Source organism: Hyla sarda, chromosome 6, assembly GCF_029499605.1.
Source record: "Hyla sarda isolate aHylSar1 chromosome 6, aHylSar1.hap1, whole genome shotgun sequence".
In the NCBI taxonomy this organism is placed as follows: domain Eukaryota; kingdom Metazoa; phylum Chordata; class Amphibia; order Anura; family Hylidae; genus Hyla; species Hyla sarda.
In genome coordinates, this window is record NC_079194.1 from 274,089,612 (window position 1) to 274,114,998 (window position 25,387).

Here is a 25,387-nt window from a genome sequence, read left to right on the forward strand (position 1 = left end):
ATTCCATAGGCAACAACAGCCGCTAATATCAGTCAGTGCTAGGACCACACGGCCATGCGCTGCAGCCATAGATTGCAATGCAATCCGCAAAATAGAAGAAGGAGGGAAAGTCCGGCACTGCAATCGACGAGTAAAGTCTGTGGGAGACTGAAGCTAGGTAATAACACCTGGGTGGCTATTCGGGGATGCAATCTCGTGAGAAGCAATACAGCAATACAGCAGAGTAAGAAATAAGACGCACTCACCCAAGCCTATGTCTTTTCGGCAAACTTTATTCTTAGGACATTAGAAGCACAGCGGGTAGGTACGGCAGGAGCAGCCTCACAGCGACAGAACTGTTTCTTGCGCGCCAAGTGCACTTCCTCGGGCTGCCGATCTATGATCGGCAGCCCGAGGAAGTGCGCTTGGCGCACAAGAAACTGTTCTGTCGCTGTGAGGCTGCTCCTGCCGTATCTACCCGCTGTGCTTCTAATGTCCTAAGAATAAAGTTTGCCGAAAAGACATAGGCTTGGGTGAGTGCATCTTATTTCTTACTCTGAGGATTACTTGATAGATTGCAATGCATTTGCGAGCAGATTCTTCCCAAAAAAAATTCATTCTTTCGGCAGAGTTAAAAATTTCAAAGGCGGTATTTCCATAATTTTGCAGGATGCAGCAGAATCCCATATAAAACAGTTGGCGACTGCTGCAGCTGAATTTTCAAGCAGAATTTCTCCACTCCATTCTGTAGTGTGAATGGGCCCCAAGTTTTCAATCGCACCACATTTGCCTGTTGGATCCATGCACGTTAAAAAGCACTGTCAACTACACTTTTCAATATAATTAAATAATAGGAAACAAGACTGTTTCTTGGCAGATTTCAGGCCCATCATAGGACACAGTGCTTATCATAAACATGCACAAAGTATAGTAATTATTTACGTTTATTGAAATGATCCCATAAAAAAAAAAAAAAACTGCCATGTCAGTAATCCTTCTACTTCTATTCGTGGTGTTTTCAGTTTCTTCTGAACGATGTCTTCATGTTGGGGTTTACAAATCCAAAGGTATTGAATAAACCGGTTGTTAAAATGTGTCTAAGACCCTGTGGTTGAAATGGGTATTATGGGATTTTTCTCATCCGTAAGTTCTGTGATGTAACCTATTAAATACAGCACAGTTACCAAACACTTGTATTACAGCTGATTACAATGTAACACTCTTGTGTCAAACAACCAATTACAATTGAACGGCCTAGAAATGCAAACAGATCACCCAACTGGAGCAATTTGTACAATACTTGAATATTTCTGAGAGGGATTTATCTGACTTGAGATTTTGGATGGCTGCCTGAGTCAACATCCTACCTGTGTTTAAGAGAATTTTCATCAACGCATACAGCCATCTGTTCATAATCCTGGGCACTCAGCGGAGCCAAAACTTTTCTTAGAGATAACAAAAGCATTTCCTCTGTGCTGGAATCTTCTTCTTGAATTTTTTTTGCTTTTTTTCACCTCTTTCTAGTTGCTTCTTAGATGTTTCCAATCTTTCTGCATGAGAAAAAAATTACAAATTTGAATGTTATTGTCATTAAACTTCTGAAGTCTCCAGTAATATGATCTGCTACAGTTTCTAACAAATATTTTGCAAGGCTAAGTTCCCACTGCCATTGTGCTCCGGCCCATTCTGGGTCCATTCGGCTCTTGCTTTTTTTTTTCTTGCACAGAATGTACCCAAAACATGTCAGAGCACAGCAGATACCTCTGGGTCTTGATGGATCCTATTGACTTGACTGGTGTTTGTCAGGGAATCCTGTGTTTAACTGGAGTTAAGCAGACAAAAAAATTAGGACATGCGCTGTATTTTCTTCACTCAACTAGCCGAAGGAGCTTAATTTACTGGAGCACAATGGCAGTGTGAACGAGCCCCTAAACCTTAAAGGGGTACTCGGGTGGAAAACTTAAATCAACTGGTGCCAGAAAGTTAAACAGATTTGTAAAAAAAACTTCTGTTCAAAAAATCTTAATCCTTTCAGTACTTATTAGCTGCTGAATACTACAGAAGAAATTTTCTTTTTGGAACACAGAGCTCTCTGCTGACATCATGACCACAGTGCTCTCTGCTGACATCTGTTCATTTTAGGAACTGACCAGAGCAGCATATGTTTGCTATGGGGATTTTCTCCTACTCTGGACAGTTCCTAAAATGGACAGAGATGTCGGCAGAGAGCACTGTGCTCGTGATTCAGCAGAGAGCTCTGTGTTCCAAAAAGAAAATAATTTCTTCTGTAGTATTAAGCAGCTAATAAGTACTGGAAGGATTAAGATTTTTTTAATAGAAGTAATTTACAATTCGGTTTAACTTTCTGGCACCAGTTGATTAAAAAAAAAAAGTTTTCTACTGGAGTACCACTTTAAATTCATATTTTAACCATAGAGTTAGTAAATAAGTTAGTAAGTAAATGTAAGTAAAAATTTTTGTTACAAAACTAAGCACAGCAGCAATTTAGGCACTTTAGCTACTTGGCTTCTGGAATTGGTCTAGCCTTGATTTTAAAGCTGGCCATACACATGATATATTCGTCCACTGAAATGGCCGATCAGTCAAATTGTTCAGATATGCCATGACTCTGGGATTGCCACCTATCATAAGAATGAAGGGGACACAAGTGGATGGATCTGGCTACTATTGGCGCTGAGCTCCATTCATTCTCATCCCCTCCCCAATGTTATCGGTGGGGTCTGCCCACCAATCAGAAGTTGAAGACATATCCTATTTAAAGTTATTTATTTTCTACTGTAGAAAGCTAAAAAAGTTGCATGACTCCTAGGACAAGATCCCATTAAGCAAAATTGTGCAACATTATACTGTCCCAAGAGAATGTTCTTATATATACTTAGAATACTTTTAATGTTGTTGTTGTTGTTGTTACAATTGTGCTACATTACTTGTATCTTGCTATGTGGTTTCAGGTTCACAGAGAAAGGAAATTTAGAGGTTCTCCTCTTTACCATTCAGAGTAAAATGAGAGCAAACAATCAAAAGGTCTATACTCCAAGGGAAGGAAAACTTATATCGGATATAAACAAGGTATAGTTTATTTATCATTTGTACTACTTTATATCATTTTATCATTGGCTCCATAAGTTCTGTTCATTTTTCTGCAGTAGAATATATGCAACACAGTGTCAAAAAAGGAGACACTGTGAGGCTCTATACAGGTGGTCACTGTTGTACATATTCTAGTGTTGATTTATATAGTTGTGGTAATCGAGGTTTCCCAGTACAGACAATTGGCAGCAGAGGAGAGATACATAAATAGACTGGTACCTGGTGCTTGTGTATTATAGTTTTATCTGTACATTTTCTATTTCTGAAATCTTAAAAATGTATTTTTAATTCAAGGCCTGGGAGCGCTTGGAGAAGGCAGAACATGAACGAGAGCTTGCCTTGCGCAATGAGCTAATTCGGCAGGAGAAGTTGGAGCAATTGGCGGCTAGGTTTGATCGTAAGGCTGCCATGAGAGAAACCTGGCTCAGTGAGAACCAGCGCCTTGTATCCCAGGTACTTAACATTGCTCTGTCACATGAGTATTTTTTTTCTAGCCTTTTTTTTTACCATTTATTTCTGAATTTAATATTTGTTGCGCTGTAATCTTATGGTTACATTTATTGAATATATAATCTTCTGCTACTGAAGTATCCAGTTATTGTTAGCATTTTCTAAAATCCACACACAAAAGTCCCATTATTCTGTGTTGTTAAAAGCTGGAGCTAATCTTCTTCTGTTTTACGTCATAGGATAACTTTGGTGTGGACCTTGCAGCAGTTGAAGCTGCTGTGCGGAAACATGAAGCTATTGAGACAGATATTATTGCATACAGTGAGCGCGTACAAGCGGTAAACGCAGTTGCTGATGAACTTGAGGCAGAGAATTATCATGACATCAGAAGAATATTGGCTCGCAAGAGTAATGTCACACGTTTATGGGATTATTTAAGGGAGCTGGTTGCAGCCAGGCGCCAAAGACTCTTGATGAACTTAGAACTTCAAAGAATGTTCCAAGATTTGCTGTATCTCATGGATTGGACAGAGGATATGAAGGTATGAAATAAAGAGTATTCCTAATCCGTAATACAGAAAAGTTAGGTTATAAAATAACACTTATCGTCTTCAATTTAATCAGGGCCGTCTACAGTCGGAAGATTATGGAAAGCACCTTCATGGTGTGGAAGATCTTCTACAGACTCACACTCTCGTGGAAGCTGACATTGCTGTGCAGGCAGAACGTGTAAAATCAGTCAGCGCTGTTGCCCAAAAATTCACGTCGGACGATGAAGGTATATATAACAAGCAAATGCTTTTCACTAGAATTATCATTATTGGTATATCCTAAACTCAAGCAATAGGCAGGTTAACACAATGAAGATTGGGGAAATTGATGCAAATATTTTTTTTTTGTCCCTAGGTTACAAACCGTTTGACCCAGAGTTGGTGCGAAAGCGTGTACAGCTTTTAGAGCAACAGTATGCAGAATTGTGCAATTTATCTGCAGCTCGAAGGTCAAAGCTAGAAGAGTCTAGGAGACTTTGGAAGTTTTTCTGGGATATGGGTGAAGAGGAAGCTTGGATCCGAGAACAAAGTCGTCTTCTAATGTCTGATGACTATGGTAAAGACATCACCAGCTCCTTAAGGCTAATCAGTAAGCATAACGCCTTTCGGGGAGAAATGAGCGGGCGGCACGGACCACTGCAGCAGACGGTAGCTGAAGGTGAAGAACTGGTAGCACAGGGGCACTTTGGAGCCGGAGAAATTGAAGAAAAAATGTTGGAAGTTAAAGACCAATGGAAGGAGCTTGAAGCTTTGGCTGAAGACCGGGAACGCAAATTGAGGGAAGCCTACAGTTACTACCAGTTCCAAGCTGATGCCAATGACGCAGAGGTTTGGATTCTGGACACTTTGAGGCTGGTGTCAGGCAATGATGTAGGACACGATGAATATTCCACACAGAGGTTAATAAGAAAGCACAAAGATGTGGAAGAGGAGATACTCAACCACCGACCAGGAATCGATGCCCTGCATGAACAGGCCAGTAGTTTGCCAACAACATACGCTCATTCTCCTGAAGTTGATGGAAGACTTCCTGCTCTGGAGCAACGGTATGAGGAGCTCGTAACTTTGGCTGCCCATCGTAAGCAGGCCCTCCAAGACTCTCTGGCTCTTTATAAAATGTTTAGTGAAGCAGATGCTTGTATCCTTTGGATAGATGAAAAAGAGCAGTGGTTGAATGGAATGGAGATCCCAGAAAAACTTGAAGATCTTGAAGTAGTTCAGCAAAGGTAATTTGTGTGGGCTGTTAAGGCATACAAAATGTCCAGGAAATACATTAAAAAAGTAAATAAAAACATCAGTGATAACATATACTGTAACACATGACATTCAGTTGACCTCTATCCCAGTTATTCATTCACATGAATTACATTTTTTTATGAACAATATTTTTATCATTTTTTTTTTTCTTATCTAGAGTTGGAACTAGAAGTCAGTGGGGGACATTTATCAAGGCTTGTACATGGCTTTTCTATGGACATTTATCACACAGTCCTCAACTACACAATAAACATACACCAGCCAAGACCTGGCTTACAAAACTGGCTGTAGACAGCAGTTTCTAAAAGTCGCAGAGAAGTGGTGTTCTGAAGTGAAATTTCACAAAAATGTGTACTAGCCCCATATTAAGCTCTGTCCCTAAATTTGGTGCTTATACATCACTATAAAATCAATCTACCTACACTGACACTGAAATGTCCCCAATGTGAATATGTGGTGGAATTAGAATTCCATGTGCATATGTCTTTACCTCCGGAAAGTAGATTTTGATAGACTGCTTTTACTGATCAGACAAAGCTTTTCTGATGAATCTGTTTTGTTGCAGGTTTGAAACACTTGAGGCAGAGATGAACAATTTGGCATCAAGAATAGCCTCAGTAAATGAAGTGGCCGGGCAGCTGCTGAATACGGACCACAGGAATGAGGAAAGTATCCGGGATATGCAAGATCAGTTAAATGCACGGTAAGAATCCTTATTGAATATAATGTATAAATTGTGTATCAGCGCTATGGAGGATAAAAGTTATAATAATTGATAGCACTAACTGTGATTCTGGTGAAAAACTCATACAAGATCGATGCCAGGAACAGAGATACAGTGTGATCCACTAGAAAAATAGATAGAGATACATACATACATACATACATACCTCACCCTCTAATCAAGATGGGAGTACCACCTCCAAATCTAGCGACACTTACTCTGAAAACAGTCTCATATTTCTCAGTATACATACATACAGTATGTCATGCATAGTTCTGCTTGTCCTATAGGCAGTTATTACGTTATTCTACTCCAGGGCTGTGCAAATAATAAATCATTTTAGTATTTAGAATTTCTCTGGATAATCTCCCTCCTTCATGCATCCCATACAAGTGTCAGTGCCTTATGCACATACCAAATACTTGCTGTATTTCTCCGCTTGCTGAGTCCGTTCCGTCTGCTGTGTTGCGGCGCATTTTACGTCACACAAGTAGGTGAACTGTTACTGGAGTCCAAGGTGTCGGGAAGCTTATACGCCGGGAGATCTTCCCCTGCCGGAAGCGTCTCACAGGCTTGCTTCACTGACTTGGTTGCAAAGAGCCGTGACCCAAGTGGATAGTGACGTCACTACTGTGGGAGCACAGGGCCAAAAAACTATCTGACGCGTTTCAGAAAGAATTCTTTCCTTCCTCAGAGATAGCTGGCCCTGCTAGGTCACGGCTATTTATGTTCATTCTGCCCATCATCTATTGTTCACAATACTAGATAGTGCATTTGCATCCTGATTATAATTAGCAGATTTCTCAGACTAATTCTTGTTTAGTGATCCAAAACGGCAACATCTGCATAAAAAAACGCTTCAAAAACGCACCTCCATAAGCGCATAGTGTGAATTAGGTTCAACTAAAAGTATCCCAAAAATTAACATTATTGTCCCTAAAAGGAGGATATATGCACACTAGGGCAGATTTATTAAAACTGTTCCAAATGAAAAGTTGCCCAGTTGCCCATAGCAACCCATCAGATTGCTTCTTTCATTTTTGAAAAGGCCTATGCAAAATGATTGAAGCGATCTGATTGGTTGCTATGGTCAACTCTGCGCACTTGTAGAATACATATATGGGGAGATTTATCAAAACCTGTCCAGAGGAAAAGTAGCAAACCGTTCAAAGTCCGTAATCAGACCATAGGGGGTCATTGAATTAAGGTTAAATATCCATCTGCCTTCTGCTCTGGACATTGCGACCACATAATCTCCCTTCTCTCCAATGTCTCTTTATTTGATACAGATGGAATAATTTATACGTTATATTTAGTAAACCACTTTGGGTGGAACTACAGGGATCCACCTTGTTGTATGAGGGCAGCTTGGATAGATTCCTATTGCGCCAGTGTTATAGCTACTTTTGGAAGCATCCTTATTGGTTTCATTGGATGTTTCCCAAGTTCCTATTAGCTCATGTGATTTAAAAGATGATAATAGAGTACATTACCCCTGGTATTGTAATAAATCATAGGTACTTATGAGAGTTCATTCACTGAAAGTGTACCTGTAATGTTTTATGAAAAATGACTATAGTGCAGCACTTTGCACAATAGTAATCTTTCCAAATTACCTTTTTTGTTTTAAATCAGTCGCCTAAATACCTTAACAGAGACTCTCTTATCCGCTGCCACTCCTAACTCAGTCTTCAGAGCAGTGTTTCCCCAACCAGTGTGCCTCCAGCGGTTGCAAAACTACAACTCCCAGCATGCCCGGACAGCCTATGGCTTTCCAGGCATGCCGGGAGTTGTAGTTTTGCAACTGCTGGAGGCACACTGGTTGGGACAACACTGCTCCAGAGTATCTGTCTCCAGCATGAGACCAAGCATAATGCGATTCTATGGCACTGGGTTTCGCACTGGAGACTGGTTCTATGGAGGCCGAGAGGTAAAGCAGTTTCCTGATGCACAGTGCTGCACTGTAGTCATATTTCATAAGTGAATGGAACATTACAGCTACCCTTTTTAAGGCAAAAGTGGTGGAAATATGGCATCATTTTCTATATAGAATTCAAGAAATTCTTTCTTTCCAACATTTTACAACTGAGTATATGTTTTTGTACTAGAACACCTGTTGTATTGACAGAATGTATTTGTTATAATCTTTACTGTCAAACAATGAATGTCAATGTGTAAGTCCCAATTTAGTTTCTATAGCAGAGGACAAGTTTAGAACATTTTATGGAAGGTTTTAGAATAAAGAGACTAGTGGGTCAGCTAAATAGGGAATAGCATGATATTTTTAGTGGCATCGGGTTGATATACATTGTGATTCAAGTGCATTATTATAGGAGAATGTGGACAGTTTAAAGAACTCAAACGCTGTGTGCGGGCTTCGGTGTTCACGCCTGCCCCCCTTGTGACGTCATGCCCCGTCATGTGATGCCACGTCCCGCCCCCCTCATGTGACATCACGTCCCGCCCCCTCAATGTGTATAGACTTTCATTGAGGGGGCAGTCGTGAATACGTAAGCCCACACACTGCATTCGTAACTCAATGTTCCGGACGCTGGGGAGTGGAGTAACCCTTTAATATAAATCTTGCTATGTAGAATGGTTGATGATGACATGGGAGGACTGTGGGTGGTGGCATTTAAAAAAAAATATATAATAATATATATATATATATATATATTTATTAGAGGTGCACCGAAATGGAAATTTCAGAAACGAAACCGAAATAAAAAAAAAAATGTCCGCCGATACCGAAACCGAAAATGACTTCTCCCCGTCTTCTAGTAAAATGCAGCGCTCCGCTCATTAGATTCCCCCACATTAGATTGCCAGCTCCCCCACATTAGGTCGCCAGCTCCCCCACAATAGTAGGCAGCTCCCCCACATTAGGTCAGCATTTCCCCCACAATAGTAGGCAGTTCCCCCACAATATTAGGCAGCTCCCCCCAACAATATTAGGTAGCTCCCCCCCCCCACATTAGGTTAGCAGTTCCCCCACAATATTAGGCAGCTCCCCCCAACAATATTAGGCAGCTCCCCCCCACATTAGGTCAGCAGTTCCCCCACAATAGTAGGCAGTTCCCCCACAATAGTAGGCAGTTCCCCCACAATAGTAGGCAGTTCCCCCACAATAGTAGGCAGTTCCCCCACAACAATATTAGGCAGCTCCCCCACAACAATATTAGGCAGCTCCCCACAACAATATTAGGCAGCTCCCCCCACATTTGTAGGCAGCTCCCCCCTTTATTTGTAGGCAGCTCCCCCCTTTATTTGTAGGCAGCCCCCCCCCCCCACAATATTAGGCAGCTCCCCCCCCCCAACAAGATTAGGCAGCTCCCCCCCACAATATTAGGCAGCTCCCCCCCCCACCACATTTATAGGCAGCTGCCCCCCAACAATAGTAGGCAGCTCCCCCACAATAGTAGGCAGCTTCCCCCCCACCTCACAGACATACAGCTTCCAGCCATATACAGTGTATGGCTGGAGGCTGTATGTCTGTACTGCTGCCCCCACAGTGTTCCGGTCACCGCTCCTCCGGCCCGGGGTCACATCTACTGCTATGGCCCATGGACCATAGAAGTAGGTGCCGGGACTGGAGGAGCGGTGACCGGAACACTGAAGAAGATGACGCGGTCACTTACCAGGCCCCGGCCAGCGCGCGTTCTCCTGCGACGATCCTGCGGTCCTCCATGCGTCTCTATGGTTGTATGCACGGGACGTCAGTGACGTCCCGTGCATACGACCATAGAGGCGGAGAAGCGAAGGACCGCAGGAGGACGCCGGGGAATGGTGAGTGACCGGCGGACATCCTTATGTCCCGAAAATATTTTTCGGGACCCAGGGATGTCCGGGATAGGAATACTTCTTTTTGTGTGCCCGGGCCGGCTCCCATGTGTGGCTGCAGGCGGGGGCCGACCAGAGCATATAAAAACTAATACTGTATACTATAAACCAGACTTTGCCGGTCCGGGCATGCTGGGAGTTGTAGTTTCACAACAGCTGGAGGCCCCCTGGTTTTTAGTATACAGTATTAGGTTTTATATGCGCTGGCCGGCCCCCGCCTGCAGCCACACACGGGAGCCGGCCCGGGCACATAAAAAGAAGTATTCCTATCCCGGAGAGCGCGCCCCCCAGATGTTGCGCCCGGTGCGGCCGCCCCTAATCTGAGCTGCTGTTAACCTCCGATTTCTGAGATTGCTGGTGACTTGGATGAACTTATCCTCCGCAGCAGAGGTGACTCTTGGTCTTCCTTTGCTGGGGCGGTCCGCATGTGAGCCAATTTCTTTGTAGCTCTTGATGGTTTTTGACTGCACTTGTGGACACTTTCCACCTAGAATATGACATATTTTCAGTTTTTTCACACTTTTTTGTTATGTCTATAATTCCATGTGTGTTAATTCATAGTTTTGATGCCTTCAATGTGAATCTACAATTTTCATAGTCATGAAAATAAAGAAAACTCTTTGAATGAGAGAGAGAGAGAGAGAGAGGGAGAGAGGGAGAGATGCAAATCAAAAAATGTTGCAGTATCTTGTAATACCTTTTTTTATTGGACTAACAGAATTTTGTAGAGACAAGCTTTCGGGATTCCTCCCTTTATCAAGTCCAAAGCAAAACTAAGCTCACAAGCAGAAGAGACAGGTTACATCTCACAAATATGCAGGGGTTAAGAGAATAGATGGAATCTTAACCCCTGCATATTTGTGAGATGTAACCTGTGTCTTCTGCTTGTGAGCTTAGATTTGCTTTGGACTTGATAAAGGGAGGAATCCGAAAGCTTGTCTCTACAAAATGCTGTTAGTCCAATAATAAAGGTATTACAAGATACTGCAACATTTTTTGATTTGCATCTGCATCACTGGCCTAATATGGCTACTCAAATTTATATATTTATATAAAAATATAGAAAAATATAGTGCTTTAAAAAAAAAAAAAAAAAAATATATATATATATATATATATATATATATATATATATTTTTTTTTATATTTAATATATTCATTATTTTTCATGATCTATAAATAGAGAAACACGGGAAAGACGCACACACACAATCCTTTGTCTTTTCAACCTGTCATAACTTTGTAATAAAGAAGCTTGCACATGGTTCAGGCAACAGCAATAATGCATGATTCACTCTAAAACACTGCAGTATTTCAGAGGTATCAGTTCTAAAGCTGTCTGGGAACATGGGGCGTTCTCTGGTATCTCCTAACTACCCTTCCCGCCTTGATTAATAGCTCTCTCCCTGTTCAGGTATAGGAAGAGATCCATCAATCAAGACTTTGGTGGTAGGGAGAAGCTGTTTGGGACAGCCCTGATGACTTAGAGCCTTTTTTCTTGATTGGTTTTAAAACTTGGTGGCGTGTGCTGACCTGTCTCAAGGGGCAAGAAGTAAACACTCTGCCTCTAGTTATACCTGGTGTCAACTCACCGCGCTTGTGCCATAATCCCCATTGTGAGCCCTGTCTGTCAAACGGTGGCGTGGCCCAGAATAAAGCCACCAAATTACCTAGCAAAGGTATGATTAGCATGAGGACATTAACCCCTGCTATACTGTATGGGCAGTTTTATAGGATTAAGTAAAGTGACAGATGCACTTTAAGCCTCTGCAATGCCATCAGGGCTCCAAGTGGTGTTGGAGAGCCCCATCTGGCAGAATATTATTGTGATATGCACATTCAAGGGATATCGTATTGTGATATTTGTTTCCTATGTCTTCACCACACGCACAGAAGTGTGTGGACATAATAAACAGACACTGAACGTTGTATAATAAACAAGTTATTATAATATTCTGGGTGGATGTACCATAGCCACCCATGTGCCCATACATTAAACTAGGATGATTTGTCATCTTCACTACAGTAGACTTTGCCTAGACCCAGGAAGTTCATTAAAGGAAAACTATCATGTACAAAACAAACTCATCTTTTGAATATGGGGATTTAGATTGGACCCCCCTCGATCTTCTGCATGGGACACCTCCTCTGCCTGGGAATGGGCTTGTCGACCCCTGCAGGAAGTGGCGGCCGACATTCCACCTCCAAGTAACTCTATGGGAGAGCCAGAGATTCAGCATTCAGCTATCTCCGGCTCTCCCATAGAGATACATGGAGGGGGTGTGTCGTCCGCTGCTTTGTGTGGGGGGTCCACACGTGTTGTCCCGGAGAAGAGCCGGGACAAAATTTATCCTTTTAGATAAGGGATACATTTTTGTGCATGATAGTTCTCCTTTTAAATGTAAACTCCTGCACTTAAAATGTCCTGGCTAATTTTTTTTATTTTTTTTTTTTATTAAAGATGGAATCAGCTCCGCCAGCTTGTTAGTCAGAAGAAAAACGCTTTGGATTCTGCACTTGAAATCCAGAACTATCATCTGGATTGTAATGAGACCGTGTGCTGGATGAGAGAAAAAACGAAGATCATTGAATCCACACAGAGCCTAGGAAATGACTTGGCAGGAGTCACTGCTCTCCAGCGTAAACTTACTGGAATGGAACGTGATTTAGAAGCCATACAGAGAAAAGTAGGTGACCTTCATGAGGAATCAGAGAAGCTTGCTTCAGGACACCCACAGAAAGCCGCAGCTATTACTGGTCATTTGTCTGAGATAGATGACACATGGGACGAATTGAAGGATACAATGAAAAGAAGAGAAGAAACTTTGGGCGAAGCAAGCAAGTTGCAAGGCTTTTTGCGTGATCTAGATGACTTCCAGAGCTGGTTGTCTCGAGCACAAACTGCAGTTGCATCTGAGGATGTCCCCGCTGATCTAGTTGAGGCAGAGCGTTTACTTGCACAGCATGAAAGCATTAGAAATGAAATTGAGCGCTATGGAGCAGAATACAAAATAATCAGAGAGGTTGGCGAGGAGGTAACTCGTGGCCAGACAGATGCCCAATATATGTTTCTACAGCAGAGATTGAAAGCACTGGACACAGGCTGGAATGAGTTGGGACAAATGTGGGAAAACAGGCACCAGCTGCTTTCTCAGGGATACAGTTTCCAGGTGTTCCTAAGAGACACCAAGCAGGTGGAAGGTTTCCTAAATAACCAGGTGAGACAAATTGGCTTGTTTTTTGTTTTGATTTTTAATACTTTTGTACTTTTTGCATATTACACGATCATGTTTCATATTTAATGGGGTACTCCAGCATTTAAAAATGTATCCCCTACCCACAGGAACCCCTACTGCATGAAGTGCGAGGTCGGCGCGCACTCCATGCATTTCTCCATGGGAGTGCTTGTGTATCTTTGGTGCTCCCATAAATATTGCATGTAGCGCATGCCGACCCCTGCACTCCATGCAGCAGGAAGATTTGGGTTGCTGTTTTCAAGATTGGGGGGGTTCAAGGGGTCTGAAAGCCCTGTAACCTCCTTCACCATCTTTTCCTGGGATGAAAACATGTCCCTTACCCTGTAGTTAAAGGGAAAGGGGTACTCTGGTGGAAAACATTTATTATTATTTTTAAATTTTTTTTTTCAAATCAGCTGGTGCCAGAAAGTTAAAGGAAATCAGCTGTCAGTACGGGTGCAGGGGACACTGATGACAACGGTACTTACCTTGTCCTGTTCCGTGGCCGGGGGGGGGGGGCCCTGGGCACCCTGCGTGGGGCACGAGCGGAGCTTACTGACATCACTGCTGCTGTTCTCTCACAGCGGCATCTGTCGGTACTGACAGGTTAGTGCAGGTGACACTGGTGACAGATTTCCTTTTAAACAGATTTGTAAATTACTTCTGTTAAAAAAAAAAATCTTCATCCTTCCAGTACTCAACTTCCCCTGTAGTATACAGCATCTGATAAGTAGTTCTGTTCTCTGACCACAGTGCTCTCTGCTGACACCTCTGTCCATGTCAGGAACTATCCGAGGCACAAGGGGTTTGCTATGAAGATTTGCTTCTATTCTGGACAGTTCTTGACATGGACAGAAGTGGCAGCAGAAAGCACTGTGGGCAGACAGAAAATAACAACTAATTTCCTCTGTAGTATACACAGCTGACAAGTACTGGAAGGATTAAGATTTTTTAATAGAAGTAATCACAAATCTGTTAAACTTTTTGGAGCCAGGTGATATGACTTTTTTTTCCACTGGAGTACCCCTTTTAAGTTTTTAAATGTTAAAGTAACCCTTTAATGAAGCACTCCAGTGTTTTAAATCTTATCCCCTGTCTGATCTTTTTATGTTTTATTTTGGTGGTGGAGGGTGCGGGTTTCTGGGGTGCTGTACTCTGCTGTCTCTATACAGAATGTATGGAGGGTGTGTTTGACCCCTTTCCATGCAGGGAAGCCAGAAAAGCTGTTCTGGGGACACTTATCTCCTATATTGTTGGTAGGGGATAAGATTTAAAATGCTGGAGTTCCACTTTGATGATTTACAAGCCTTTTAATTCCTAAATACGTCTGACAAGTACTTATCGGTCTGCTCAAACATTTACTTCTAGAATCATATAGCAAAGTGAGAATAATAACCTGTAGTCTTCTTTTTTTAATGACCTAACAATGTTCCATTTTACTTTTTCTTAGGAGTATGTCCTATCCCATACGGAAATGCCCTCTACCCTCCAGGCAGCTGAAGCGGCTATCAAGCGCCATGAGGACTTTATGACCACCATGGATGCGAACGATGAAAAAATACGTGGTCTAGTAGAATCGGGGAAGAAGCTCATTCTGGAGGACAATGTCAACTCTGAGAAGATTCAGGAAAAAGTCACATCCATTGATGAAAGGTGAGCGGTTATCCGTTAGATGGAGGCACCTGTTAAGTCAGATATTTGTATGTAAATTGAGTGACTTGGACTCTGGACGTAAACTCATGTCAAGTTACTTCCAATTGGTCAAGGCATTGGTTTTCTTGACAAGTTTTTCTATCTATCTATCTATAGATATAGAGAGACAGATATAGATAGATATAGAGAGATACATATAGATAGAGAGATGGAGATAGATATAGATAGATATACACTCACACACATATATACATGTTTTAACCCCTTAAGGACCAAGTCCATTTTGACCTTAAGGAGGTCCTTAAGTTTTGACTTTTTGACCATTTAGACCTTAAGTTTTTGCATTTTAGTTTTTTCCTCAGCTGCCCTGAACTAACCAGCACCCTTAACTCCGCATTTTAGACTCTGCAATTAACTTTGATTGCTATGTCTAAAGGGTAAATGTCAGGCATCGGCCAGATCGGCGATGCCCAGCATTAACGGTGGGTCTTGGGTCACACTCGGCTAAGGGTCAGTTTTTTTTTTTTTTTTCCCCCCTTCTCCGGAAGACAGCTCTATTCTCTGTGTAGTGGCCGTGACCGGTTACTGCAGCTCCTATGCACTTTAGTGGGAGCTAAGTTGATGGAACCTAGAATGGCCACTACACAATGTATGTAGCGATCTGCGACTGGTGTGTTGATATTGATGACCTACAGTCATGGATGTAAATGTTGGCACCCTGAAATTTTTCAAGAAAATAAAGTATTTCTCACAGAAAAGGATTGCAGTAACACATGTTTTGCTATACACATGTTTATTCCCTTTGTCTGTATTGGAACTAAACCAAAAAAGGAGGAAAATAAGCACACACCAAATTTCAAAAATTGGCTGGACAAAATTATTGGCACCCTTAACTTAATATTTGGTTGCATACCCTTTGGAAAAAATAACTGAAATCAGTCGCTTCCTATAACCATCAATAAGCTTCTTACACCTCTCAGCCGGAATATTGGACCACTCTTCCTTTGCAAACTGCTCCAGGTCTCTTAATGGAAGGGCGCCTTTTCCCAACAGCAATTTTAAGATCTCTCTACAGGTGTTCAATGGGATTTAGAGCTGGACTCATTTACGGCCACTTCAGAACTCTCCAGCGCTTTGTTGCCATCCATTTCTGGGTGATTTGTGACGTATGTTTGGGGTCATTGTCCTGCTGGAAGACCCAAGATCTCGGAGCTTTCTGATACGTGACTGTACAGTGCGACCCAAAATCCTTTGGTAATCCTCAGATTTCATGATGCCTTGCACACATTCAAGGCACCCAGTGCCAGAGGCAGCAAAACAACCCTAAAACATAATTGAACCTCCACCATATTTCACTGTAGGTACTATGTTCTTTCCATTTGTAGGCCTCATTCCGTTTTCGGCAAACAGTAAAATGATGTGCTTTACCAAAAAGCTTTATCTTGGTCTCCTCTTTCCACAAGACATTTTCCCAGAAGGATTGTGGCTTACTCAAGTTCATTTTAGCAAAATGTAGTCTTTATTTTTTATGTCTGTGTCAGTAGTGGGGTCCTCCTGGGTCTCCTGCCATAGAGTTTCATTTTAATGTTGACGGATAGTTCGCGCTGACACTACTTCCTGAACCTGCAGGACAGCTTGAATATCTTTGGAACTTGTTTGAGGCTGCTTATCCACCATCTGGACTATCCTGCGTTGACACCTTTCATCAATTTTTCTCTTCCGTCCACACCCAGGGAGATTAGCTACAGTGCCATGGGTTGCAAACTTCTTGATAATGTTGCGCACTGTGGACAGAGGCAAATGTACATCTCTGAAGATGGATTTGTAACCTTCAGATTGTTGATAATTTTCCACAATTATGGTTCTCAAGTCCTCAGACAGTTCTCTTCTCTTTCTGTTGTCCATGCTTAGTGTGACACACACAGGCACACAATGCAAAGACTAAGTGAACTTATCTCCTTTTTATCTGCTTTTAGGTGTGATTTTTTATATTGCCCACACCTGTTACTTGCCCCAGGTGAGTTTAAAGGAGCATCACATGCTTGAAACAATCTTATTTTTCCACAATTTTGAAAGGGTGCCAATAATTTTGTCCAGACCATTTTTGGAGTTTGGTGACATTATGTCCAATTTGCTTTTTTTCCCCTCCCTTTTTTGGTTTAGTTCAAATACACACAAAGGGAATAAACATGTGTATAGCAAAACATGTGTTACTGCAATCCTTTTCTGTGAGAAATACTTGTGAAATGTGTTTGTATAAAGGTATAGTTTGTTTTTGTGTCAATATCATCTGTATTTGATATTGGACTAATTTGAGACATGGCCCTTACCTAATTTTACTTATTTGTTATCCTTCTGTGTTATGTTTTAATATTTCATTATACTTTTTTCATCCTCCCTAGACACAAGAAAAACAGAGCAGCAGCTAATGATGTTCTATCTCGATTAAAGGACAATCGTGATCTACAACATTTCCTCCAGGACTGTCAAGAGGTACACAGCTTCTTCTAAATAAAATAATTTCAGAGATGGCCTGATCACCATGAAGGATAGGAGCCAGGTGGCAGGGGTGCCAGCTCCTTCTATCCCCTGCCATTGGTCAGTCAGAACTGACTGACCAATGGCAGGAGGGGGGTGGGAGAGTTAAAGTTCAGAGTCGGGGTGGCAGAGGGCTGCTTACCGGTGATCAGCAGGTGTGATCAGCGGCTGCTGTGATCAGCAGCTGTGACGGTTGTGGCAGCGGAGACCGCAGGTGGCAGTGAAGATCGTTGGTGAGTGATCTTCACAGCGTCCTTGTAAAAGTTCTAAAAACTACAACTTCGAACATGCCCAGAAAGCATTTGGCTGTCTGGGCATGCTAGCAGTTGTAATTTTGCAACATCTGGAGGTCCACAGTTTGGAGACCACTGTGCAGTGGTCTCCAAACTGTGGTACTCCAGATGTTGCAAAACTACTACTCTCAGCATGCCCAGACAGCCAAAGGCATGCTGCGAGTTTTAGTTCTGCAACATCTGAAGGGCAAGATGTTACAGAACTACAACTCCCAGCATGCCTGGACAGTCTCGGTATCCTGGTAGTTGAAGTTTTGCAACACCTGGAGGTGCAGTGGTTTCAAAACTGTGTCCCTTCAGATGTTACAAAACTACAATTCCCAGCATCCATAGACAGTCAGGCATGCTGGGGGTTGTAGTTTGGCAACATCTGAAGTCGTAGATGTTACAGAACTACAACTCTAAGCATGCCTGGGCAGTAGTCTGGGCTTGCTTGGAGTTGTAGTATTGCAGCATCTGGGGGGACACAGTTTGGAGACCACTACACTGGGTTCCAAACTGTGCCCCTCCCAGCTGTTGCATAACTACAACTCTCAGCTTGCCCTTCGGCTGTCAGTGCATGCTGGGAGTTGTAGTTTTACAAAATATGGAGGGCTACAGTTTGGGACAACCGTGCAGTGGTCTCCAAACTGTGGCCCTCCAGATGTTGTAAAACTACAACTCAGCATGCCTGGACAGTCAGTCATGCTGGGAGTTGCAGTTCTGCAACATCTGGCTTGAATTGAAGGCCATGTGCATTTACAAAGCCCCCATGGTGCCAGAACAGTGGACCCCCCCCCCACATGTGACCCCATTTCAGAAACTACACCCCTCACATAATGTAACAAGAGGTGCAGTGAGCATTTACACCCCACAGGTGTCTGACAGATCTTTGGAACATTTTTATTTTTCATTTTCATGGACCACTGTTCAAAAAAAAATAATCGGTCAGACACCTGTGGGGTGTAAATTCTCACTGCACCTCTTGTTACATTCCGTGAGGGGTGTAGTTTCCGAAATAGGGTCACATGTGGGGGGGGGGGGGTCCACTGTTCTGGTAGCACAGGGGGCTTTGTGAACGCACATGGCCCCTGACTTCTATTCCAACCAAATTCTCTCTCCAAAAGCCCAATGGCGCTCCTTCTCTTCTTAGCCCTGTAGTGGGTCCGCAGAGCACTTAACATCCACATATGGTGGATTTCCACACTCAGAAGAAATGGGGTTACAACTTTTGGGGGCTTTTTCTCCTATTACCCCTTGTAAAAATGAAAGATTTGCGGCAACACCAACATTTTAGTGAAAAAAAATCTAATTTCTCTATTGGCTCCATTGGGGGACACAGACCGTGGGTGTATGCTGCTGTCTCTAGTAGGTGTGACACTATGGTAATAAAAAAAAAAAGTCGGCTCCTCCCAGCAGGATATACCCATCTTCAGGCTCTGAGCTAATCAGTTTAAGCGTAGTGTCTGAAGGAGGTGGACATGGTCTGGAATTCTCCAGACCAGGTCTTCTGATTTTTTTTTTCCTAGTATAGGGACGTGTTTAGTTTTTTATTCCTTTTTCTTTTCTGTTTTCCGGTGGGGACTCAGGGACTCCGGTTCCCTGTTTCCCCAATGCGAGTAAGGGGGCACAGACATTGCGTATATGTGCTGTTCATCCCCCCTCGCCAACGGTCAGCGCCTGGGTTGGTACCTCATGGGTCTGGGTCCCCCTATTTCCCTGCTCGCCTCGCTTGCGCATAGCAGCCAGGCATGGTACAGGTAACTAAAGCTGAATGAAGACTTCACTGAAAACTCCATTAGATAAGTTCTTCTGACTGAGGTAAGTACTTCCCCCCCTTTTCTCTATAGGTACAGACTTGCAACCTCTGGAGACCGCCTGTTTTTGGCCCACCTTTCAGGTTATGTGGCTGGTTTATACAGGGACTGCACTTTTATTCTGGGGGAGCAGTGGCACCTGAGGGGGCATGTAATATATGGGGCACTTCACTTTATGTGTGTGTTTAGTGAGACTATGTCCACAGCGCCTTATATGCGGCTGTTAGCCGCGGCACTGGGACGGGCCGGGCACTCTCAGCGCTGGCTTGCTTTCACTTTGCCGGCAGCGCCTTATACGCGGCTGACAGTCGCGACGCTGGTACGGGCCGGGGGCTTTCAGCACCGGCTTACTTTCACTTTCTCCGGCAGTCTCTGCCTGCGTTTAGGCCGCCCGCTCTATTCCCCCGAGCGCAGATGCGGATGATATGTGCGCTCGGGACAAGGAGCGGGCACCATTACAGTTCTTCTTGTCCGTTCTATAGCTCAGCCCACAGGGCTGGGAGCTCTCAGAGGCGCGAAGCAGCCTCCAATCAGCGCCGTAGGCGCGATTTTCAGTAAGAAGGGGTCAGTTAGTTAGTGCCTTGCTTCAGGCGTGCCCCTCTCTTCCTATTGGCTGGCCTGTTCCATCACTCTAGCTGCACGGAGCGGGTTCTCCTCACTGCAGCTGACAGGGGACCCAGACTAGGGTGAGAAAGTTCCTGTCTTTTTCCACATTCTGTCCGTACCCAGAGCTGTTCCTCCCTCTAAACAGAAACCTGGAACTTCAGTTACTTATTTTGTCTGTAAGCACTGTAATACCAAGATGTCTGGCTCTGCTGAGCCCACTTACCCCCTGATGCCCTTTCGGTCCCGGTGGGTTCAGCCGCTCCACCAGCCTGGGTTTCTTCCATGACCCAGTATATGGCTGACTTGACCCAAGTCTCCCGTTCGGTGGCTGAGGCCTCCCGGGAAGTGGTGTCCGCCTTGAAGGGCTCTTCTCTGCACAGGACCTCTGAGAGGGCCCGCTCCTCGTCTCCACATACTTCACTCTCTCACAAGCGTACTAGGGGTGCCTCGTCTGACTCTTCCATTGAGTCTTCAGATAGACGTGAGCGTTCCCCTTGTGGGTCCCGCCCCCCCTGTCATCTGGGCACAAACGTCGCTCCTCCAGAGGACGTTCTCGGAGTCGCCGCTCTGCCACTCCAGAGCCGCGTACCCGGTCAGCGTCGCCCCCCTCCAGGACTGCCTCTACTCATTCACATTCCCCTGGTGAACTGTTGGACGAGGCTTCCGAGCCGGCATCTGACTCAGAGGACCGCTCGGACTCGATTGCAACGGTGAACTCATTGGTGACAGCCATAAGAGACACCTTTCACTTAGAGGACCCAGGATCTTCGGATGTCAATCCAGGAGTATCCTTTCATCGTGCTAAGCCAGCACCTCAAAGGTTCAGCTCTCACGCTGACTTTGAAGACATTCTGGAATCTGCATGGAAACATCCAGACAAGAGGTTCCCGGGAATCAAGACAATTCAAGAACGTTATCCATTTGACAAGGACTTTGTCGCTAAGGTGGTTTCCCCTCCCTCAGTGGATCCACCAATCTCCCGGATCTCTAAGGCGACTACACTGCCTCTGGCAGATGCCGCTGCCTTCAAGGATCCCACGTACAAGAAGGTAGAATCCTTAGCAAAGTTTGCTTATGAAGCAGCTGGCTCTTCTCTTCTTCCCATCTTCGCCTCGACATGGGTGTCCAAGGCCCTGTCGGAGTGGTGCCAAAAGCTCCATCAGGATATCTTAGCGGGATCCCCCTCAGAGGATCTATCTGCTCTGGCTCTCCAATGCTCTAAAGCTGGGGACTTTCTGTGCGCAGCTTCCATGCAGTCAGCCCGTTGTTCTGCCTTTGCTGTGGGTCACCTAGTGGCTCTCCGCCGCTCTATGTGGCTTAAAGCTTGGAATGCGGATGCCGCTTCCAAAAGGTCTCTCTCTCACTGAGCTTCCCTTTACGAGTGGCCGTCTTTTTGGCAAACGCCTTGATGAGATTATCTCTGAGGCAACGGGAGGTAAGAGTTACTTGTTACCTCAAAATAAGGCTTGCCCTACTTCCCAAAGGAAATCCTTTTCCTTTCGGTCCTTTCGGACCTCTGGCTCCAGCAAAGGGTCCGGGCAGGCGCCCTCGCGGGACAAGAAGGCTCCCTCGTTCCGGGCACGCCTTTCTTGGAAGTCGGACTCCAACCGGTCCGGCCATTATGCGCCCAAATCAGGCAACCGCAAACCCACTTCTGCATGAAGTGAGGCCCCCACCCGCGGTTTCTTCTCGGGTGGGAGGTCGTCTCTTGCTTTTTCAAGACATCTGGACCTCACACATTCAGGACTCTTGGGTCAGGGACGGGTGTCCAACTGTTACCAAATCGAATCCGCTTCCCTTCCGAGGGATTGCTTTTTTCGATCCCGGGCCCCCCGGTCTCCTCTGGCGAAGCAATTTCGAGCGGCTCTCCAGTCTCTGCTTCTCCAGGGGGTTATCGTTCCCGTTCCTTCAGGGGAACGGTTTCGGGGTTTCTATTCAAATCTTTTTGTGGTCCCTAAGAAGGATGGTTCTGTGCGACCAATCCTAGACCTCAAGCGTCTCAACCGTCACCTTCTCATCCGCCACTTCCGAATGGAATCTCTCCGTTCGGTGGTGGCGTCCCTGGAACAAGGGGAGTTCCTTTCATCGGTGGACATCAAGGATGCCTACCTCCATGTGCGAATATTTCCAGGCCATCATCGGTACCTCCGCTTTGCGGTTCCGGAGGTGCACTTTCAATTTGTAGCCCTCCCCTTCGGTCTAGCCACGGCTCCTCGGGTCTTTACAAAGATCCTTGCGCCAGTGATGGGCCTGTTACGGTCGAGGGGAATCTCGGTGATACCCTATCTGGATGACCTTCTCATCAAGGCTCCAACCAGAGCCCAGACTCTGGAGAATCTGGACGTCACTCTCCACACTCTGACTCGCTTCGGGTGGATGGTCAACCGGGACAAGTCAGTCCTCCGTCCTACCCAGTCTCTAACCTTCCTGGGACTTTGATTCGACACGGCCTCTGCCCGAATTTGTCTTCCGCCGGACAAACGTCTGGCGCTCCGGTCGGGGGTCCGCTCCCATCGGACCCAGGTATCAGTCTCCATCCGCACTTGTATGGAAGTCCTGGGTCGGATGGTGGCAACTATGGAGGCCGTACCCTTTGCCCAGTTTCATTACCGCCCCCTTCAACTGGCGATTCTCTCTCGATGGAACAGGTCTCCTCTGTCCCTCAATCGTTAGATTGTTCTCCCTTGCAGGGTCCGTCAGTCTCTGCTCTGGTGGCTCCGCTCCCCCCCTTCTTCTCCAAGGGCGGTCGTTTCTTCCCCTTCACTGGCAGGTTGTTACAATGGATGCCAACCTCTCTGGCTGGGGCGGCGTGTTCAGGGATTGGATGGTTCAGGGACTCTGGCCTTCCCAGGAGACCCTTCTTCCAATAAACATATTGGAATTACGGGCGATTCTTCTTTGTCTTCTTCATTGGGAGTCCCGTCTTCAGTCCTGTCCTGTCCGCGTTCAGTCAGATAACGCCACGGCCGTGGCGTACATAAATCGACAGGGCGGCACTTGCAGCTCGGCAGCCATGGCCGAGGTGACCAAGATTCTCACCTGGGCGGAGAGCAAGGTTCCGGCCATTTCGGCGATTCACATTCCGGGAGCGCTCAACTGGGAAGCGGACTTCCTTAGTCGGTCCTCACCTGACCCCGGCGAGTGGTCTCTACATCCGGAGGTCTTCGCGCAGCTCTGCGACCTCTGGGGCATTCCGGACGTGGACCTCTTCGCGTCCCGGCACAATCGGAAGATCCTTCCTTTTGTGTCCAAGTCCCGGGACCCTCAGGCTCTGGCCGTGGACGCCCTAGTGATTCCTTGGGCAGGGTTTGCCTACCCTATCTGTTCCCTCCTCTTCCGCTCCTTCCCAGGGTGCTGAGGAAGCTCAAGGCAGAGGACGTCCCCGCCATTCTGGTAGCTCCAGCGTACGCCAATGTAGTCTGGCTCCTGGACGACGCGCCACTGCGCCTTCCGCTCCGCCCTCTCAGGGTCCTCTTTGCCACCCCAATTTACAGTCGCTGCATTTGACGGCGTGGCGGTTGAGACCGCGATTTTGATGGCCCGCGGGTTCTCTTCCCAAGTCATTCACACCATGCTCAAGGCTCGTAAGCCCTCCACCGCAATAATTTACCACCGTACTTGGCGGTCTTATTTTTGTTGGTGTTCCCTGTCTTTTCTCCTGTTTGCAGTCGGGGTTGGAACTGGGGTTGTCTCTCAGTTCACTTAAAGGTCAGGTTTCGGCCCTTGCTGTTCTTTTCCAGCGGCCCCTGGCTTCTAATTCTCATGTCCGGACCTTCCTTCAAGGAGTGGCGCACGCTGTTCCTCCTTATCAGTCACCCTCTCCCCCTTGGGACTTGAATTTGGTTCTGAGTGCCCTCCAGGGTGCACCCTTTTAGCCCCTTAGAGAGGTGTCTCTCCGCCTCCTTTCTTGGAAAGTGGCGTTTCTTGTTGCTATCACCTCCATCCGGAGGGTGTCTGAGTTGGTAGCTCTTTCCTGCCGTTCTCCGTTTCTGGTGATCCACGAGGACAAGGTTGTTTTCCGGTCAGAACGTTCCTTTTTGCCTAAGGTGGTCTCGGCCTTTCATCTCAATGAGGACATTGTCCTCCCGTCATTTTTCCCGGCTCCTTCTCATTCTAAGGAGTGCTTACTACACAAGCTGGATGTAGTTCGGGCTGTTCGGTCTTGTCTCTCCATCACTTCTTCGTTTCATCAGTGTGATTCCTTTTTCGTCCTCACGGAAGGTCGTCGCAAGGGACAACCTGCTTCCAAGGCCACCATTTCTCAGTGGATTCGGTCCGCCATTTCGGAAGCCTATCGCTGTAAGGGGAAGATTCCTCCTTTCAGGGTTGTGGCTCATTCTACCCATTCTGTTGGGGCATCCTGGGCTCTCCAGAATAGAGCCTCGGCCTCGCAGATTTGCAAGGCGGCTACCTGGTCGTCTTTGCACACTTTCTCGAGGTTTTACCAAGTTCATACTTTCGCATCGGCTGATGCTAGTCTGGGTCGTAAAGTGTTGCAGGCGGCAGTGGATCGGCCGTCTACCTGACTGCTTATCTGCCCACCCAAGGGACGGCTTTGGTACGTCCCACGGTCTTTGTCCCCCAATGGAGCCAATAGAGAAAAGGAGTTTTTTTGTTTTCTTACCGTAATCTCTTTCTCAAAGGATCCATTGGGGGACACAGCTCCAGGCCTTTTTGGGATTTTCCTTTGGTTCTCTGTCCGAGGGTGTGTTCAGTTATGTTTTTTTCTTCTGGTTCTCGGACAGTTTTGTGTTTTTCTTTGACCTGTTGGTCTCCTCCTATTGCTCTGGAACTTAAACTGATTAGCTCAGAGACTGAAGGTGGGTATATCCAGCTGGGAGGAGCCGACTTTTTTTTATTACTATAGTGTCACACCTCCTAGAGACAGCAGCATACACCCACGGTCTGTGTCCCCCCAATGGATCCTTTGAGAAAGAGATTTTACGGTAAGTAAACAAAAATCTCCTTTTTTCATTTTCATGTCCAACTTTAGTGAAAATTTGTCAATCGCCTGTGGGGTGTTAAGGCTCACTATACCCCTTGTTATGTGCATTGAGGGGTGTAGTTTGCCAAATAGTATGCCATGTGGGTGGGGTTTTGCTGTTCTGGCACCAAGGGGGCTTCCTAAATGCGACATTCCCCCCAAAAACCATTTCAGTAAAATTCGCTCTCCAAAAGCCCAATGTCGCTCTTTCCCTTCTGAGCCCTCTAGTGCACCCACAGAACACTTCACATACACATGGGAGGTATTTCCTTACTCGAGAGAAATTAGGTTACACATTTTGGTGGCTTTTTCTCCTTTTTCCCCTTGTAAAAATGAAAAAGAAGGATTTTAGAATGATATATAACAGTA

At 45.3% G+C, this 25,387-nt stretch overlaps 1 protein-coding gene across 3 annotated transcripts in view; it reads left to right on the plus strand.

The window, feature by feature from the left end:
- Positions 1-25,387, plus strand: part of SPTBN2 (spectrin beta, non-erythrocytic 2) — a 224,575-nt gene that overhangs the window by 165,933 nt on the left and 33,255 nt on the right. For all 3 annotated transcript variants that reach the window (XM_056527360.1, XM_056527358.1, XM_056527359.1), the window contains 9 exons: positions 2,952-3,069; positions 3,385-3,543; positions 3,780-4,082; positions 4,165-4,318; positions 4,447-5,317; positions 5,914-6,051; positions 12,374-13,130; positions 14,599-14,801; positions 17,204-17,294. In XM_056527360.1, coding sequence (XP_056383335.1) covers positions 2,952-3,069; positions 3,385-3,543; positions 3,780-4,082; positions 4,165-4,318; positions 4,447-5,317; positions 5,914-6,051; positions 12,374-13,130; positions 14,599-14,801; positions 17,204-17,294 — 2,794 coding nt within the window. The remainder of the gene's footprint in view (positions 1-2,951; positions 3,070-3,384; positions 3,544-3,779; positions 4,083-4,164; positions 4,319-4,446; positions 5,318-5,913; positions 6,052-12,373; positions 13,131-14,598; positions 14,802-17,203; positions 17,295-25,387) is intronic.